The sequence below is a fragment of the Theropithecus gelada genome, chromosome 8, assembly GCF_003255815.1.
Source record: "Theropithecus gelada isolate Dixy chromosome 8, Tgel_1.0, whole genome shotgun sequence".
NCBI classification, from domain to species: Eukaryota; Metazoa; Chordata; class Mammalia; order Primates; family Cercopithecidae; genus Theropithecus; species Theropithecus gelada.
In genome coordinates, this window is record NC_037676.1 from 141,021,280 (window position 1) to 141,042,018 (window position 20,739).

At 46.6% G+C, this 20,739-nt stretch overlaps 1 protein-coding gene across 1 annotated transcript in view; it reads right to left on the reverse strand.

Moving 5' to 3' along the window:
* COL22A1 (collagen type XXII alpha 1 chain) overlaps positions 1–20,739 on the reverse strand; it is a 297,548-nt gene that overhangs the window by 227,819 nt on the left and 48,990 nt on the right. The window contains exons 4-8 of the mRNA XM_025394525.1: positions 20,484–20,595; positions 14,172–14,295; positions 9,637–9,912; positions 1,188–1,268; positions 60–182 (exon numbers count right to left, since the gene is read on the reverse strand). Coding sequence (XP_025250310.1) covers positions 60–182; positions 1,188–1,268; positions 9,637–9,912; positions 14,172–14,295; positions 20,484–20,595 — 716 coding nt within the window. The remainder of the gene's footprint in view (positions 1–59; positions 183–1,187; positions 1,269–9,636; positions 9,913–14,171; positions 14,296–20,483; positions 20,596–20,739) is intronic.

Consider the following 20,739-nt stretch of genomic DNA (forward strand, 5'->3'; position numbering starts at 1 on the left):
AAACTCCCACTGCACCACCCAGGGGTGGACTGGGGCTGAGGGTGGACTGCAGACAATACCTTCTCTCCAGCTGGGCAGGAGCAGTTGATGGTCTTCAAAAACCCAATCTGTTCACTGCCTGGGGTGGGAGGCCGCTGGGGTGGGGGTGGAGGTGGAGGCTCTGTCACCACAGTCACCTGGCACTGGAAGGAAAGCCCAGGAGGTCAGAACCTGGTTCTTCACTCAGCAGGCACTCCCTGGCAGAAGTACAGTGTCGGGTGCTTCCTCGGAACCAGGCAGGCAAAGGTTGAGAAAACGCTAAGGATGTCTCTCCCGAGACCTTGGGGCAGAAGGCCTGGCCAGCCCAGACTCAGCCATTTCACTGGCTGGCTCAGCAACCTGGGGGAACTGCCCACGGTCTCGCACCTCACAAGTGCTCAACATTTCTTGCTGTCCTTATTCTCACCTCCTCCTTTTCCTTCTTCATCCCATTCTCTTCTTCCCTCACCCTCTAACTCCACAACCAGGTCCATCTGGCTCCACATTCCCAGCACCTGCTGTCTACCTGCACACCACAGGAGCCCTGAGCCGGGTGCACTAGCTGAGTTGGAACTGGGTCCTGGGGATGAGGTTAACCAGGCATTGCATGGATCTCACCCTGCAGCCCGGAAAGTAGCCTCCATTATTATTCCCGTCTTTCAAGCAAGCCTTGTGACCAGGACCTGGCAAAGAGGGTTGGAAAGGGAGAGGCCTAAAACAGGGCAGGGACTGAGGTCTGAGAATAGAGCAGAGCCCGCACAGAGGGGTTGAAGGGGCAAACCCTGGTCTCTTGGGCCATCCATGTCCTGACCTCCCCATCTTGCGGACCAGCCCAGGGCACTGTGGCCTCTGGGCACTGGTGGCCCGGACTGTCATCCCCTCCCTAGAAACACCTCCCAGCCCCTGCCTCCCACATCCCCTAGAGCAAGGCTTCATGACTCAGCTAGCAGCACTGGGGTTACACTGACTAAGGCACAAATGACAATAGCCCCAGAGGAACCTGCATGGCTTGGCTCCCCCAACCCACACCATAAGCTCCCCCTCAGGCCATATTCTGATGGTGGATGTGTCCCTGACCCCCGACCACCCATCCCTAAGCTCTGGACTCCCCTTCCCTCTGGAGGCCACACACCCATTTCCTCCCATCCTCCCTGTGTGAGTCTGCTCACCGGACCCGAGGGGATATCACAACAAGTCTCCAGTTCTGCATGTCTCGAGTCACAATAGATCACAATCCGCTGTAGGTCAAACTGGAAAGGAAAAAGGAGAGAGGATAAGTTTTAGGGACTTTGGAACCCAGAAACCTCCATGGTTACAGACAGGCTCTGCCCTGGTATCTGGTTCCACTTCCTTTTCGTGGTCTTCCTGAACCCACCACTGGGCCACTCCTACCCTGGGCTCCACCCTGGATTTTCACAAGGAGCTAAGCATCATTCGCTCACACCCCTGATCTGGCTTGGCTGTGTCCCCACCCAAATCTCATCTTGAATTGTAGCTCCCATAATTCCCATGTGTTTCAGGAAGGACCCGGTGGGAGACAATTGAATCATGGAGAGGGTTTCCCCCATACTGTTCTCATGGTAGTGAATAAGTGTCATGAGAGCTGATGGTTTAATAAGGGGTTCCCCCTTTTGCTTGGCTCTCATTCTCTCTTGACTGCCACCAAGTAAGATGTCTCTTGCTCTTCTGCCATGATTGTGAGGCTTCCCCAGCCATATGGAACCATGAGTCAATTAAATCTCCTTCCTTTATAAATTACCCAGTCGTGGGTATGTCTTTATTAGCAGTGTGAGAACAAACTAATACAACCCCTTCCTTCTATAAGGGAGAGCCCCCGCCTTGCAAGGGGCTTCAGGACACATGTTAAAGTCCAGTGTTTCTTTCTACACTGAAGGTGCTATGGCCTCTGCCCTCCACTCTGCACACAGGGCACACCATCATCCTCTCTCCATGTCACCAGCACTGCATTGAACAAGACCCTTAATGATGCCATTGCAAAGGCCTCCAGGTTCCACGTAGCCCTATTTTCAGCCTCTCCAGTCATTTCCACAGTTGTTTCAGTGAATTTTTAAAATAAAAACTTACTTCTATCACTACCTTTAATATGACAGCCCCTTAAACTTAAAGACATAACACACAAAAAAACTAAAATTTAAAGGGACTGTGGTGCTAAAACATCCACATGCTTGAACACATTCACACACACAGAGTCTACAGACAAAGCCCAGGTCCTTTCTAGGACACCCCACCTCCCAGGGCCTGACTCTGCCTGGTTCCCCAGGTGTCCCTCTCTTCACTCTGCACTTGAACTCTGCAGCATCTAACTGCACGACAAACCACACCTGCACATTCACACCTTGGCACGTGGTGCCCATTCTAGGAAAGCCCTTGAGCAATGAGAAATCTCCCAGTCACCACCCAGATCCATACCCAGGCATCCCCTTTTGCGGCTGTTTTTTCAAATACGTCCACAGATTGGGAACTTAATTCCCCTCCCCTGGTGTGAAGTGATGGCATGTCACTTCCGAGATCAGGTCATAAGAAGATTGGCTGATGTCTTGAGTGTGTTCTTCTCTTCCTGTTTGTCCCTCTCTCTCTCATCACTCACCATGGGGCACAGAAGCTAGCATGTTGTGAGCTACTCAGTGGACAGGCACAGGTGGAAAGGAATTAGGGTGGCTGCAAACATTAACTAGCAAGGAACTGAGGTCCTCCATTCAACAGCTCATAAGAAGCTTCCAACAGCCCCCTAGTGAGCTTGGAGGCGGCTTTTCAGCCTTATTTGAGCTTTGAGATGACAGCAGCTTGAGGGCAGCACAGTGAAAGACCCTGAGTGAACCACTCAGCTAAGCCACTCTCAGATTCCTGATCCACAGAATCTATAAGACAGTACATGTGTGTTGTTTTAACCTGCTTTTGCTGGGGAAATGGGATAACTTGTTACACAGCCACAGGTGTAACTGATACACCTCCCTCTATAGCCAAGAATCCATCAGGCCCTCTTCTCTGCCATATGTGCACCTTGCATGATATGGTTTGGCTGTGTCCCCACCCAAATCTCACCTTGAATTGTAATAATCCCCATGTGTCAAGGGTGGGGCCAGGTGGAGATACTTGAATCTTGGGAGCAGTTTCCCCCATACTGTTCTCACGGTAGTGAATAAGTGAGACCTGATGGTAGTGAACCATGAGAGCTGATGGTTTTATAAATGGGAGCTCCCTTGCACATGCTCTCTTGCCTGCTGCCGTGTAAGATGCGACTTTGCTCCTCATTCACCTTCCACCATGATTGTGAAGCCTCCCCAGTCATGTGGAACTGAGTCAATTAAACCTCTTGCCTTTATAAATTACCCAGTCTTGGGTATGTCTTTATTAGCAGCATAAGAACAGACTAATACATTGCACAGACAGCTAACATCAGACACAGCAGACTGCAGGATAATTAGACATCTGTATATCCCTCTTCCTTCCAGGCTCCAGGACTTCTGAGAGCAAGGACAAAATCCCAGGCAGTGCTGCCTTCTCAAGCACGAAGCTGAACTCTTGCCAATGTATCAGAGCTGTGGACAATCTCTCGCTCTCCCCAGGCCCTGCAGGACATGGTTCAAGCTCACCCCTAGTCTGCCATGCTCATTGCTCCCTTTCACTCAGCTATACTGGTTTCCTCCTGCCACCCCTCCTGCACTGGTTCCTCAGCCACCTGTCCACACCCAGGTCCTCCCTGTCACTCTAGTACATTCTGAACGTGGTCCTAACAGCACTTCCCACAATGCATGATGGTGTCTGTTTCTTAGCTCACTTTTTTAAACATCCCTAATAGAACATAGACCATGAGGGCAAGGCTCTCCTGTCTTCTGTCCTTCACTACAGCAGTCCCTGACTCATAAAAGTGCCATAGAATCGATGGCTGGGTGGACGAGTGGATGAATGGATGGGCGTTTATCAAATGGAGCTTGAGCTCAGTCAGTGGAGGGGGGAACACTTATTGCATTAAACACTGATGTGAAGTGCCCTGGACTTGCCCCCCCCCGGTCCCTTCTCAGGCCCATGTTTGCCTCAGGAGTCCCCCTGCACAGTGAAGTGCCCCTCGAAGTATAGCCACTCACCCCACTGACTTTGTTCAGCAGAAACAATAACAATACCATTCATCCGTCTGTTTTATTTCCTGTAGAGACACCAGCCCAGAAACAAGAGAAAATGACAGAATGAAAAACTGTGGTTTTGAACAAAGCCTACTTTCAAAGACAGCCCTGCTTTCTTCATTATCAAACATACTCGCAGCAGCTGGGCTTGCCTGGCAAGGCTGCAGGGACAGGGAAGGAGAAGGAGGCAAGAGGCAGGCCAGGGACAGAGCATGCTGGCTTGGGATCTGGGACAGAGGCGTTCTCAGGTGGGGTGAGAGGTCCTCTGAGCCAAGAGGGGCCCCTTTCCGATTGCCTAAAATCCCAGCATCGCCCCAGCCACTCAATCCTTCTCTCCCTTTCCTCCCTGCTCCACATCCTGGGATTTTACCTCCTGACTCCACTGTGACATCACTGTGCTCCCCCACTCCTGTCTGGAAGTCCTGCTCAGGTTTCTGCCCTCAGCAATTATGGGTTGAACTGCTGCATGGGTCTGCTTGGCTCCCTGGATCCCAGCTTCCTTCCATGTCCTACCCATCAGCAGCTTAGAGACCCTTTGCTGGCTGCAGTGTGGAAACCTATTAGGGAGCAGAGATAGCTGGAAGGCTGAATTCAGCATGACCCAGTCTGAGTCTCGCTCTACTTTTCTCATATCAGCTGGTCAAGTCAGGAAAACTGAACCTCAGTTTTCCTTTCTGTGAGATGGACTCACAGAGCTGTGGTGGGGACCAAGGGAAACAGAGCCCATGACAGCACAGTGTCAGTCACAGATGAAGCTTCAGTGCAGGATGCGTAGGATGCCCCAAACCATGTGGCTACAAGTATCACAGATGATGATTCTGGAAGATTTACTAAGAGATAGAGATGTATTGATTCTCTTGTATATTTTCCTGATACTTGGTTTTAACATAAAAATGCAGCATGGAACAGTCAATGGGTGTAATACCCCCATGGACACTCTTCATTATTCTCTATTGCCTCTAACCCAGCAGAGAACTCCCCATGTGCCAAGCATTGTTACATGCTGTGTTTACATACTAGTGATCTCACTCAATTCTCACAGTAGCTCTGACAGATGTGAGTCCACTGTCTCCTGTCTATAGATGAAAAAGTGAAGGTGCAGAGAGCTGAGGCCACTGGCCTGAGTGTTTTAGTCTAGTTTAGTAGACCTAGAAACGTCTATTCAAGAAGTAGCATCTTTATTTAATTTGAGAGCACTGGTAGCAGAGCTGGAAAGTGAGTTAGGGAAAGGAAGTTAGCCAGTAAAGGGCTGTTATCAAGGGAGTTACCACTGTGAGCATCTGCAGTTTACATGGGTTGGGGAACTCTGGAGCCCATCAAGAATATGTGACTCAGAGTTAGGGTGCCAAGAGGTGAGGGAGCTGGGGTATTGATACTCCAGCTGCCACCAGTCCTTGGCGGAGGGCTGTTCTCAGGGGTGTTGATGCCTGCTTGATAATGGATAGCACTGTCTCTGGCAGAGAAGGAAAGCCCTCAGGCAAGAGAAGGAAAGGTGCAGGCAGTTGGCAGCACAGCTGTTATGCACTGAAATGATGAGGACTCAGGGGAATGTAGGTGGGGAACCAACCATTTCTGCTACACTAGGTTGTTGTACGTGGTGGGGATGTGTCCAAAGGAAACTCAGGTCTGATTTCCAATCCCCTGCTTGGGGTAGACCATATAATACAAATGGGTACCTTGGAGAGTACCAGGAAGCTAATCCTCTTCCTGTTTTCAAAACCTGACACCACCACCATGATAATGTGATGAAGATGGTGGTGATGATGTTCACGATGACTAGTATTTATTGAAAGCCGGCAGTACTCCAGGAAGTTTTATAAGCACTTCATATATGATACAGCATTTAATCACACAACAACCCTGTGGAGGGAGTGCTCATTTTTCTCATGTTACAGCTGAGGAAACAGCATCAGAGAGGCTATAGGGGAGCTTGGACTCCAAAACAATTTTGTTTAACTCAAAGGCTAGGACAGGCAGTTTCAGGGAAGTGGGGCTATGTGCTAAAGTTGGCTCTTGTTTTTAGGAGACTTTTAACTCAAATATAGTCTCCCACTACCTCAAATAGAAATACAGTGGAAATCTCATTGTTGGATGTTTGGAACTGGAGTTAGAAGGATCTAATCTTGCTCTGTATCTTTGGACATGTTCGTTATTCCCTCTGAGCTTCCGTATCCTTGTCTGTTGAGTAAATGAGGGGCTGGATAAGATGCTCTCTGGGTTCCTTACAGCTCAGAGGGTATCTGTTTCAGGGACTGTTATTCAGGGCTGACAGCAGAACCATGGAGTTCACAGAGCCAGAGTCCTAGCCTGGCTGCCCAAGGCAGGGAACTTAAGCAAGTCACCTGATACTTTTGAGGTGGAATCCCCCCACCTATAAAATGTGAGGAGCATCCACTCCCCTGGCCTGAATTTAGGATTAAGAGGGGTTGTGTTTGTGACCGTGATGTACACTCTGAGGGAGATAATAGTGATCCTTATTGTGTTATGAACACCCCATAGCTCCATCTTGTCCAGCCCTTTGATGTCTGTTATCTTAGGCAGGGAGAGGTTTGCAAATGGACCTGGAAGACAGGCTGTGTGAGTGGAAACCCTAACTGCCATTTGTTGGCTCTGTGATCTCAGAAGAGTATTCAAAATCTCCAGGAGAGTCTCCATCTATGAAATGAGGATGTCCACTCTATCTACTTTCTAAAGTTGTAAAGATTTTGGTCAGAAATGGGGTAAAGGGGCACTTGAGTGCAATGCCTGGCACAGAGTCTCTGCACAAGTAGCTAGAATTAGTAGCAGACTGAATAATGATTTTTATAGCTTTACTTTGATTTTACTATTTTTTGCTTAATTTGGTTCCACATCTATTATTTCATCCCTCAGCAACTGCACATAAAAACAAACAGGGTGTGATTCCCATTTCAGAGATTAAACAAACTAACAGATAAAGCCTGGAAAACATGAACAGTGTGTGACATGGGCGATGGTGTTGCAGCTGGCTGGCAGGGCTGGCACGTGAGCTGCAGTTTGCGTGTGTCTGTCCTTCCCACATCTGCAATCCCCAATCTCTCCTCTCCCCACTACCTCTGACCAGCTCATTCTCAGCTTAAGTTTTAAAAATCGGTATGCACAGGGTTGTTGATGACTGATCGTTCTGTTAACAAAGCAAGTTATAACAAAGTCTATAAACTTGTTTACGATGCCTTTTTCTGGACTGCCACTTCCTAAAATTTTATGTATCCCAACTTACTCATTGTTTCTTATGGTTTATATTTGACATACCAGGAAACAATTTTGCAACATGTATAACAAATAAGCAATGAGTATACAAAATATGAAAAGATTATCTAGAAATCATTCAGTAAAGAAAACTAGCATAGTAGTAAAACAGGCAAAGGAGATGGCCTAGCATCACCAAAGGGGGACGTGGGAACCATCAGAAAACATAGGGAAGGATTTCCAGTCTCAACGGTAATCAGGTAAATGCAGATGAAAACCACAACGCAAGGCCGGGTGCGGTGGCTCACGCCTGTAATCCCAGCACTTTGTGGGGCTGAGGCAGGCGGATCACAAGGTCCGGAGTTCGAGACCAGCCTGACCAACATGGCGAAACCCCGTCTCTACTAAAAATACAAAAATTAGCCGGGCATGGTGGCGTGCACCTTGTAATCCCAGCTACTCAGGGGGCTGAGGGAGGAGAATCGCTTGAACCTGGGAGGCAAAGGTTGCAGTGAGCCGAGAGCGCGCCACTGCGTTCCAGCCTGAGGGACAGAGTGAGACTCCGTATCAAAAAAAAAAAAAAAACAACAAAAAGAAAAAAGAAAACCATACTATAACCCTGTATGCCCAGCAGACTGACAAAACAACAACAAAACATTATACACATATCATTTATATATGATGTACCCTTATATAGATATATATAGCTCTATATATAGATCTATATATAATGTTTATATATATTTATATATTACATATAGTTATATATAATGGTATATTATATATAATTATATAGATATAGATTAAATAAACATTATTTATATAATTTATATCTATAATGTATGTATATATTTATATAATGTTTAATGTTTATATGTTGTATACATACAACATACATACACACATATAAAGGTCACTTTCTAGAGCAATTTGAAATACGTGGGAAGGTTAAAAATTGTGTACCCCAGAGCCCGGTCATTAAACTTGAGGGTACATACCTCCAAGAAATGCTCTCAATTCATCTATATCTCAAGCTTAAAGGGCAGGTGTTGCTCACATTTTCCTCATAAGTAAAGCGCATGGAGATGTACCCCCCTTTTCAAAGTCCAAGGCTTGCTAATTACGATAGTGATACATTAGAAACTATCTAAATACCACTAACAGGATAATGAATGATTTATGAATGAATATATAACAAAGTATTATGCATTAGCTAAAAAAAAATAAAAGCTTAGACACATGATTCTGAGTAAAGAAAACAAAAAAAGCCAGATGTAGTCCATTATTTACATAAACTTCCAAGAATCTAACCTATGCCTAATGGTACTATATTTGCTTATGCTTACGTATACGTGGACACATAAAATGGTTTTGGAAAGAGCTTTCCCCACATCATGTTTCCTGTTATTTTGCAGGCAGTGGGGGATGCTCTTGGGCATGGGAGCTAAGGTTGACTTCAGCTTGAAGACGGAACATGTGGATCACTGTGCAAGGTGTCTGTGTGTATTGTATTACGTACATACTTCTGGTGTATGCATCGCTGTGGCTACAGATGTGGGTATTTCTTGAGGGAAGAAAGAAAACTTAAAGGAATGAAAAAACAGAAGAGAAATGAAGTAAGGAGGGAAGAGAAAAAATAAAAGAAGGAAAGAACATTGATTCAGGATGGAAGGATAAATGTTCAGTTATCACCAGTTGTTATCCCTAGTTGGTGCAATGAGGATGATTGTTGTTTATTTTCCACATATTTTCCAATTCTTTTTTACAATCAAGGAAGAAAGAAAAAATCTGTATTTAAATTATTCAGAAACTATTATATATCTATCCACCTACCTGCATATATATATTCATATACATATGCACATATATGTGTGTGTGTGTGTGTGTGTGTGTGATCTTTGCAGACCTAGGAGCTACCTTTCTCTAAAATCATTTATGCAGCCAGAGCCATGTCAGTCTTGCTCTCTTTTGTGGATACTGGTGTCCCAGTGCTGAACACAGTGCCTGGCACATCGTAGGTGCTCAATGTATATGTGATGAATGATTGATGGAATGGCTGAATAACTGAATGAATTAATACATGGGTGATGGTGAATTGGGGTTCCAATATGGCAGCTTTCTGAGTCAGAGTCTTTCCTTCTAAGACGGTCCAAGGTGATGATTTGTTACACAGTTCATGTAGGTGTGGAGAACACTGAGGGCAGTTAGCTCCCAAGGCTTCTCCCCAGTGGCCTGGAACCTGAGCTGCGGAATGCCCCCTGGTACTCACGTCAATGGGCACACTGTCGTAGAGGCGCTTGCCAATCACAGTCTTGCCCTGGATGTCAATGTTCTCCCGCTCCTCGATGGGTAGTGTCTGCACCAGTGCACAGTCGATGTACAGGGAGACGTTCTGGGCCTGGATGCTCAGGGCGATCTTGTGCCAGTCCCGGTCAAAGAGGTCATTGACCCGGGAACCTCGGAAGACCACCCTGACAGCATCTTTCATGGCACCCACAGCGTTGTACTCGACTGCCTTGTTTTCACCATCCAGCCGGATGGAGACCTGGGGAGGAAAGGACCAGAGACTCCTTGAGTTTCTTGGGGCCAAGGGAAAAGAAGAGAATGGGAAAAGGGAGTTTAGAGTCACACCTGGCAATCCTGCATCAGATCCTGGCTGTGACTTATCAGCTGGTCACCTGCCATCTGACTTTGGACTAATTCCTTCACACCTCTGAGCCTCGGGTTCCTCCTTACACAATGGTGTTAATGATGTCTACCTTGCAGGCTATTCTAAACCTGGTATTAAATGGAATGATTGCACTCATACTTTAATGCAGGGGTCACAGCCTCAACTGTCTGGAAGGGCTATGTGGGTAAGAGAGCTTTGGTGAGACTCCAAGACAATTGGTGCACAGAGGGGCTTGAGTTGTAAGACCAGCCAGAAATCCTAACTAGTTTCAGTGTCTTAAAACCCTGGGCTGGTTAAACCAAACACATCTTCTGGCCTGATCTGTTAAACTACACTGTCTCTCATTTGAAGATAAAGCTGGAGCGCCTGTAAAATAATGTTTCTTGATGGTAGGAGTCTGATCTCTCTGGGTCATTGGGGTAGCCTTTGCAAAATGCACAGGTATTTTGCAATGGGCAAATTCTGGAGAAGGTTTTACTGTTTTACTTCTGATTGGGTTTTTGTTTTGTTTTGTTTTGTTTTGTTTTTTGATGTTGGTTTTTGTTTTGTTTTGTTTTTTTGAGATGGAGTCTTACTCTGTTGCCCAGGCTGGAGTGCAGTGGTATGATCTCAGCTCACTGCAACCTCTGCCTCCCAGATTCAAGCAATTCTCCTGCTTCAGCCTCCCGAGTAGCTGAGATTACAGGTGTGCACCACCACGCTCAGCTAATTTTTGTGATTTTAGTAGAGACAGGGTTTCACCATTTTGGCCAGGCTGGTCTCAAACTCCTGACCTCAAATGATTTGCCTGCCTTGGCCTCCTAAAGTGTTGGGATTACTGGCATGAGCCACCGCACCTGATTGTGTCTGATTGCTTTTTAATAATGAATAAGTGAGTATGTTCTCATCCATGTACTCATTTTGTCATCCCTCCAGAATATTCATCAAACATCCTGGGCGCCCAGCAGGCAACACGCCGGGTGTCAGGAACACAATAGTGGGCAAGAGATACACAATCAGTGCACAAAAGTATGAACAGAATAGAAGGCACAGAACATGAGTATCCACTGAGTGAATGAAAGAATGAGTATTTCCTTGTTCCGTCTCTGCAAGGTTAGTCTTCATCTGCTCTAATATTCATGTTTTGCCCCTTCCCTGTGGCTCCCTGCTCCCAGGATCTGACCTTTTAGGACTTCTTCATCTTGGCTCCTGGGCCCTTTGGCTTCTACTTGAGCTTGGCCCATGGGAAGTCCATTGGAATGGAGACCGAAGAGCGGGAAGAGAGAGAGGTGGGGCATGTATTCCTCTCACCCCTCCTGGCTTCCCTGTGGCTCCTGAGTGGCTTTGTTTCTCCACGTGCCCCAGTTCTTCGGAAGTATATCCTCCTCTGTGACTCTAGAACTCACCATCTCCTCCCTGTTCCCCTGCCCATCCAGGCCCGGGTGGTAGCTTCCTCCTGTGGCTGATCCTGGAATGCCTTGGCATTTCTTGTTGGTTTCCTTAACCCTTATCCCTTAACTGCATCAGCTCCCTTAACCCCAGTCATTTTGCTACTCAAAAAAAATGAGCACTCGTCAAAAATGTGGGCCCAGTGGGGGCTGTCTCTTGCCAGCCTACCTCTAAACCATTAATCACTTTTTAGCTGTGTGACTTTAGGTAAGTTATTTAACCTCTCTACAGCTTCCTCATTTGTAAAATGGGACCAATAGTAGGTTCTATTTTCAAAATTAATCTATAACCTGATGGTTTCTCCTTATCTCACTATTACTGCTGGCATTCACATTTGCCTGGATCACTACCATGTTCTCCTAAGTTGTCCTCCTATTTCTGGGCCTGTGCAACTCCACAGAGTCTCTTCTCAAACAAAAAGTCCCTATACTGGCCTATAAGACTTGTTGAAATCCAGTCTCCTTTCACCTCTAGAACCTCATATCTAACTAACCCCAACACACACACACACACACACACACACACACACACACAGACACACACACTACTCTGCTCCAACTGTACCGGCCTCCTTGCTGTCCCTTTATCATATCTGGAATGAGTGAATGTCCCTCAGTTTACCCAAATGACAAATGGGGAACATGTCAGCTTTTAAGGGTGGTTGTAAATGGCAAATGAAAGCATGAGCATCTGTATCTATAGATGAACTTCTCTATCTGTAGATCTACAATGACTGACAGAGTGTATGGGCATGCACCGAACACCACTCTGCTCACAGATCATCTTCTTTACAGGTCTTTATCCAGTTTTCCTGTGTCTAGCCAGTATTTCCCCAGGGCATGGAAGTGCGCATCATTGGCACTTCTGGTGATGGGCACCCAACCAAGCCTGGCTTAACAAGGGTAAATTTCCGGGTGCCTCTTCACACAGGAATCTCAGATCTCAAGACAGACTTCATCTCTGCATGGCTCTGCGGTATTTCACCCCATTACTCATTTTGACAGGAGGAGGAGAGGACGCACACATGGCAGACAGGGCACAGACAGCTCTGCAAATGCCATGAAGGAAGAGATCCCAGACTGAGGGGGCGGTGCAGGCTCACCCACAAGAATGTCATGGCAGGGGCCCAGTACCACTGCACCAGACCCTGAGAAAATGGAGAAGCAAGACCTGTGCAATTGGAGATGACGTTGGATGGGAATGCAATGGACTTCTCCAGAAAAGTGGCCTCTGGAGAAGAATCTCGACTCCTCCATTCAGCCTCCCACACTTACAAAATCAAGCCTCTCAGCAGTTAAGTTTGAAAATGTTTCTGCATCTCAGTATGACCAGGGATGTTATGGAAAAATCATTCAACAGGACTAATTGATCAGGACAGGCTTGGAAGAGAAGCCAGCTAGGCATGTGGTTAAAAACACAGATGTGGGAACCTGAATGACTGGGTTCAAATCTCAGCTTCTGCTTTTATTACCTGTCAAAAGGTAAGCAAATTTCTTAGCCTCTCTGTTTCCTCATATTTGGCTCAGTTTCCTCATATCTGTGATGCAAACAGTAGAACATATTCATAGAATTATTATGAAGACTAAATGAATTAGTATTTGTAAAGTCCTCCGAACAATCCCCAGCTCCTACTAAGAGCATGTACACATTGATAAGCAAATGCATCTGAAGTCAGGGCCCAGCCTCAACCTGGGAAGGTGAGCTCACTGTTTAAGAGTATCTTGCCCTCTCTGATGGCAGGCCATGAGTGTGATTGCTGGAGTCCAATTGCTTGAGGATGCTTTTATTTTATTTTAGCCCCTAGCGAAAGTTTAGTCAGTATCTCCCAGCTGAAAGTGAGTAATATCTTCACCCAGTTCATTTTTCTAGGAGAGGAGAAAGAAACGGTTCATCTACGAACTTGAGAACAAGGGGATTTGGATTTGGCGGAGAACAAATAGTAGTGTTGCTTTTATCTCAGACCAACAGATGGTGTTGAAGGCTTTGAATTTCAGATTTGTCTTTCCTCACCAGACCGTGTGCTGATGGAGAGCTGTCCTACCTTTGTGGGAACTGAAAGTTGAAACACACCAGAGGTGAGTAAAGACAGGACCCAGAGCTTCACTCAGAAGAACACTGAAGGAAACTTCTCATGATGAGATTGTATTATGTCTCAGGCACTGTTCTAGATGCTTTATAGACCATTATTCCATCTGATTCTCCCACCAACCATTCATGCTAGGTACTCAGTTTTCCATTTTACAGCTAAGAAAACCAAGACTCAGAAAGATAAAGTAACCCATCCCAGGGCCCACACCAATAAAGGAGTAGACACGAGACCTGAACCCAGGTCTATGTGACCCTGGGCCAGTGCCCTCCACTGCATCACGAAGCTGGGTCACTCATGCTGCCAATACAGCAGGTGTCACAGGACAGCAGGGCTGGCACCCATCTCCTTGGCTAGGTCAAGAGTCTCGGAGGACAGGAACTCAGTCTCCTTTACCCCCATTGGAAGGCCTGGTACTATATCATTAGGACAAGAAGCTGGACCTCTTGGGTCTCATGACATTCCCCCTGCAGGTCCTCTGAGCCTCCATATACCAGGTTCTCGATCTCCCTAGGCCCAGGGATAAGATCCCTGGAGAAAACACGGTGGGTGATGCCAATCCCTGTGAGAGGGAAACAGAAAGCTCAGGACCACTGAGATAAGGTGGTGTTGTCCTTACCTGTGGGATGCCGTACTGGTCGATGACCTGCCAGATATACCAATCTTCCTTCCGAGAGGTTCTCCTGAACCGGAAGGTTGTGACAAAGGCATATTCATCAGGTAAACCTTGGGGGAACACCTCCCTGGAGAAAAATGGAGACAAACACACCAGGCTTGGCAATGAGAGCAGGGAGCCAGCAAAGTGAGCCCACACAACCCACCAGTGATCAAGCCCTGCCAAGTTGACTTCCTAAATATTTCCACCATCCACCTTCTTGGCCTGCCTTAACTGCTTTCTCCTTAGGTCAGGGCCTCAGCGTGACCTAGACCATCATCATGGCCCCTGAGGCTCCAGCCTCAGCATCTTCAAATCCATCCCTATGGTACGTCTGCCTCCATCTCTCCACTACCACCATGACTGATGACATGCACAGTAAACGTTAAATGGTCACGGTTCCGGGATCAAATATGGAGAAACTCCCAGCTTCGCTGCTCCCTGCTGCATCCCTCCTCTGCCAGGACAAATGGATATACCTTATCCTGCTGGGTGCCCTGTCCCAGATGCCAGGATGCCATGGTCTGAATGTTTCTGTCTTCCTAAATTCATTATGTTGAAATCTTCACACCAAGGTGATGGTAACAGAAGACGGGGCTTTGGTGGGGGGTGATTAGGTCATGAGGGCAGAAGGCTCATGAATGGGATTTGTGCCCTTATAAGAGAGACCCCAGAGAGCTTGTTTACCCCTCCCACCATGTGAGAGTGCAGGGAAGGATGGTGTCTATGAGGACCCTGATATTAGACTTCCCAGCCTGCAGAACTGTGAGGAGTAAATGCTGTGTATAAGCCACCCAGCTTAATTTATGGTGCTTTGTCATAGCAGCCAGAATAGACTGGGATGTAGCACATCCTCTTCTCTCCCACAAGGCCCAGGTTCCTGCCTGGCCTGTGGAGCCAGCCCCTCACTTTGGGGAGGCCTCAGCTCCCTGTTGCTCCACCCCCGCCAAGTTCTGGGGCTGCTTTTCCTCTTCCAAATTCAGAAATGAAAATTGTTCATTCCCTTCTGTGGAGGATCAATCCCCCGACCAAGAACCAAGATGCCATCCCTCAGTCCCTCTGTCCTCGGAGCACTGCTCTTCCATCTTCCTCTGTATCATGAACAGGGCACCTGAGCTCCCTTCTGCCTCCTGCATATCAGTACAAAACCCCGCTACCCCCACCAACACACAGCCTCCCCTGACTGCACATCCCCAGTCGGGACCTGAGGAATCTCCCATTTCCTCTCTTTCTTCCTCTCCTTCCCTTCACAACAGAGTTCTGGAAAACGTCGTTGACATCACCCCCTCTTTCTTCATCTCTCCCATCTGCTCGACTCACGGCCACCTGTGTTCTAGCTCTCCAGGCTCCCCACATTTTCCTTGAGGTCCCTGGAGAGGAAACACTGACAAATCCCTGTCCCTCAGCACCCACTCGGGTCCCTGCAGCATGGCAGGCACTTCATAAAAGTTGAAGGAATGCAGAACTTTGAAAACTGTCAACAGCCATTTCCATGGAGAAACCTCTCTTTCACCAGAGCTAGTATAGGGCCTGCTTGATCTTCCTGGAGAACACATCCTAGACAACACAGACGTAGAAGCTGCCCCATGCCTTGTAGGAGTCTGAGCAGCCTCCCTGGCCCCCACCTACTCCATGGCAGTAGCAACCCCTCACCCAGTTGTGACAACAAAATTGCCTCCAGATACTGCCCAAGGCCCCCTGGGGGGTGGGGGTGAAATTTATCTTAGTTGAGAACCACTGATCTATCCTAGACTTACATCCTATCAAAATAAAGTTTAGCTTACTTTTTCGTAGTGTTTCTCAGATTCAATAAAGCACTTACACATAGGATCTCATTTGACATAAGATTCTAGGATTCAATAAAAATACACATCTTTTGAGAGCTTAACACAAGCTCACCACTACTCTTTTCACATATTGCCTAATTTCTTCCTCACGAGAATGTATAAAGAAGGTATTGCAGGTGTGAACCCGGGAGGCAGAGCTTGAAGTGAGCCAAGATCACGCCACTGCACTCCAGCCTGGGCGACAGAGCGAGACTCCGTCTGAAAAAAAAAAAAAATCGGTATTTTGATCCTCGTGCTATAGCTGAGGGCACCCAGGCTCTGAGGGATTAACTCCATGCCATTTGGCTACCAAGTGGCAGAGGAAAACACAGCTGGGATCTGCTCTCCTGCACTCTTCTCTTAATCATCAGCTGACTGCACTCTTAACTGCAGAGCCTGCTGTGGGGGAGCCCAATCCTGCCCTGGGGGCTGGGGGCTGCCTCAGGAATGTACATGACATTGACTTCCCTGCTGGAGGAGGTGGACCCTGCCTGGCCAGACAGACAGGAAGGGAAGTGGGGAGGCGTCTGAGTTCCTGGTTCTCAGACTTGCAGATCCGCAGGGACTTTGTTTGGCTGTAGGACCTGCAAGCAAGATTCTGATTCTGTTTACAGCTCCAGGCTGGGAGATGATGGCCCAGTTGTTCAAAGTCATTCTCTGAGTTGGGATGTCACCCAGGATCACATCCAGGTAGTAGGAACAGGGCCCATCACTCATAGCACCTTGGCCTCCCTCAGTATTCAGAGACGCCCTTAGTCACTGCCCATGCAGGAGGAAGATGGGACCTCCCCACCTGCGTCCACAGACACAGGCTTTGTAGCCACAGATCAATATGTTGCTTTGTTTTTCATTTTCTCCTTCTTTCTTTTCTTTCTTTTTTTTTTTTTTTTTTTTTTGAGACAGAGTCTCGCTTTATCTTCCAGGCTGCAGTGCAATGGATGGCACGATCTTGGCTCACTGCAACTGCCACCTCCCAGGCTCAATCAATTCTCCTGCCTCAGCCTCCCAGGTAGCTGGGATTACAGGTGTCTACCATCAAGCCTGGCTAATTTTTTGTATTTTTAGTGGACAGGGTTTCAGCTAATTTTTTGTATTTTTAATAGAGACATGGTTTCACCACATTGGCCAGGCTGGTCTCAAACCCTGGACCTCAAGTAATCTGCCTGCCTTGGCCTCCCAAAGTGCTGGGATTACAGGCATGAGCCACAGCACCTGGCCATTTTCTCCTTATTTTCTTAATGAATCCAATTATGCTATTTTTTTCCCCTGAACACACTTTCTTCTTATGCCTTTGAAATACACACAGACAAGTATATCACAAGAAAAAGTACAGATGTATCTGTTAATGACTTTTTATTCCCCTGATTATAATAACTTTTGCTTAGGTTACACACACACATATGTGGATATATGTGCAGATATATATATCTATACACACACACATATGTGTATCAGTCATTTTAATCAGGGAGAAAAAAGATCATCAACAGAAAACATCTAAAGAAAGGAAATAGCTGAATCCAATCTTTTCCACAAATAATACAGCAGATATGAGATGATAGTGGAAGGGAAAAGGGTGTGTAATTAGAGGACCTGAGTATGAGGCCAACCTCTGCTTCCTCTGATCTGTGAGGTGTTGAACAAATCACTGTCCCATTTTGAGTCTCAAATGTTGTACCAGCTAAGTGAAAACTATAATACCTGTCTTGCTCGTTTCCGTTATTGTCGTGAGAAGTAAATTAGATAAGGTGCCCTTTAAATGTTAAACAGGTGAGAAAAAAATATAAATATTGAAAGTGACATCTCTTTTCTTTATGAACAAAATTAACTTGCAAACTAAAATTGTATGTATGTGTGTTTAAATTTCAACGCTTTAGAAATTAAAAGTGTAATATCCTTTCTTGAAAAGAAAGAACTTTGCCCATTTGATTTTATTTTGGGTGCTTTGCCATAAAAACAAATGTAGAAATTCCTCCTCAGAGCAACTCTCAGAGAACAGGAAGGAGCCCAAATCCATGAGCCAGGATCGGGGTCCCATGCTGTGTTCCACAGAGCACTGCCTGAATACGGCTGCTTTGCTCTTTGATCCAAGTGCCTCCTTAGAAGGTTAACAGAGTGGTCCTTGGTTAGACCCTTCCACGAGATTTGTGTCACTTTTGCTTTCTTTATTTTGTTCATTCTCTTTTGCACTTTTTTTTAAAGTTCCACACGATTTTTTCCTGCTTACAAGTAGAATGGGTGGTGAATTGGACATATCAGGCAAAGAAGTGAGGGGAAGTGAAGGAGAAAACAGGCTGTAGACTCTGCTCATCCCTGCGCACCCCCTACATGAGCATGGGGCCAGGTGATTCATAACAACATCCCCCAGCACCTGACTGTGTGTGGAGGGAGAACCTCATTGTCTGGGAAGATGACTGTCTCAAGAGTTGGCTGACAGTGATTATTGTCTTTGTTTCATGAAAACGAGATTCAGAGAGGAAGTGACTTGTCTCATTTCTTCTTCTGTAAAATCGCTCTTGCATTGCAGACACTGTGAGCCATGGATGAAATGACTTTAGGGTCTGAAACAGTGCCTGTGTGTGGCTGGCACTCAGAGAATGCTCATTGAATTAAAAAAACAAAAAGGATCACACACATGCAGAAACCCATACTCTATGAGCTGGCATTCAAAGCCAGTCTTCGCCAGACTAGGATCTGAAAGAACATTGTCACTCCTTACGGGCTGTTGACTCATTCATTCAGCAAATATTTCCTCATTCCCTACTCTGGGCAGGGCTTAGTTGGGTGCCGAGACTGTAGCAGAAACCAAGACTCAGTTCCTTGCTAGGACTTCTCATTGAGCAGGGGAGATAAGACTATTGCACAATGGATCAGGTAACTTCAACTTTAACACATTTTGTACAGAAGTACAAATTGGAAGGAGGGTAGGTAAGGGGAAGGCCTGACTTTGGGGATTCAAGGAAGGCATTTAGAGAGCATAATGGGTGAGCATGCTTTGCAGGATGAGTAGGTCAGGTGTCCCAGGTAGAGGAAGAACATGAACTAAGGCCTCCCAGTGAGAGGAGGGTGCCTGGGAGGCCCCAGAACACAGACAGGAGACACACAGGGAAGACTGGAGGATGAGCCAGGAGACCACAAAGGCAGGATGGGGCCAGGTCACACAGGGGCCTTCCTCTTCCTGGCCTTTCAGTTTACTAAGAACACTGGAAGCAGTTAAATATTAATAGTTTAAAGATGGAAGAGAGGTCGCATGAGACGATACTGTCAGAGACGTGTGAAGCAGAGCAACTCCATCTTAAACAGTAGCTGGGTCAAATGAGGCTGAAACCCACTGGACTGCATTCCCAGATGGCTAAGGCATCCTAAGTCACAGGATGAGATAGGAGGTCAGCACAAAATACAGGTCATAAAGACCTCGCTAATAAAACAGGTTGCAGTAAAGGAGCCGGCCAAAACCCACCAAAACCAAAATGGCCACGAGCGTGACCTCTGGTTGTCGTCACTGCTACACTCCCATCAGTGCCGTGACAGTTTATAAATGTCATGGCGATGTCAGGAAGTGACCCTATATGGTCTAAAAAGGGGAAGCATGAATAATCCACCCCTTGTGTAGCATATCATCAAAAAATAACCATACAAATGGGCGACCAGCAGCCCCTGGGGCTGCTCTGTCATTCTTTTATTTTTTTACTTTCTTAATAAACTTGCTTTCACTTTGCACGGCGGAGTCACCCTGAATTCTCTCTTGCACAAGATCCAAGAACGCTCTCTTGGGGTCTGGATTGGGTAACAGTATCATTTTTTGTTTTCAAAAGATTTGTCTGCCTGTGATAAGAAGAATAGAGGGTTCATTTTGGTATCATCTTTAGCTCCTGACTGGAGGCCCAATAAGTGTCAGGAACTGGACAAATCTTTACATGATGTCTTCTCAATAATGTTGCAAGGCAGGAACATTCACTTTGGATTGAAAACATGAGAAAACTGAGGCACAAGGGAATTCAGAAATGTGTAAAGCCAAGTAACCAGTCAACACTGATACTCAGTCTCAACTGGCCAAAGCCACTCCATGATTCTGGCAAAGCCACACCTGCCATGAATGCAGTGTCAGGTCCTTAGTAGGTGCTATGCACTACTAAACCATACTCATTTGTTATTTCATGAATGGACAGAAAAACACATGTATGAATGAATGGCTAATGCCAAATGTGTATGGAGAGATGGGTGTAGAAGGAGCAGAGAACCAATGAAGTCAATGATAATAGATTGGCTAAAAAACAGGTTGAATTCCCTGGTCCAGTGGTTTAGCTGCTTCATCACAGGGCAACCTTACCAGGCACTGAGTAGGTTAAAGCCTGGCTCAGTGCCAAGTATGAAACTGAGGCTGCTGGCCCCTTTCTTGCCCTTTCCCACGACACCCTGGGCAGGTCTGGAAAGAGAAGTGACCACTCACTCAGTACTTTGCACCACAGGGAAGGATCCCATCCGTACATAAGAACTCTGCACGCCATTCTCTCTCTTCCCCAAGATTTCCTTCACACTGAACAAATCCATCAGGTCAAAACCTGTTCAAAGAGAAAAGCTGGGAGTGAGTTTGGAGACGGAAGAGTATAAAGGACAAAGAAAAATCACATCTGCTCTCTGCAAAGGCAGCCTGCCCCTCCTGCCCCAGGAGAACAGATCGGGAGGGAATTGTTCAAATACACATT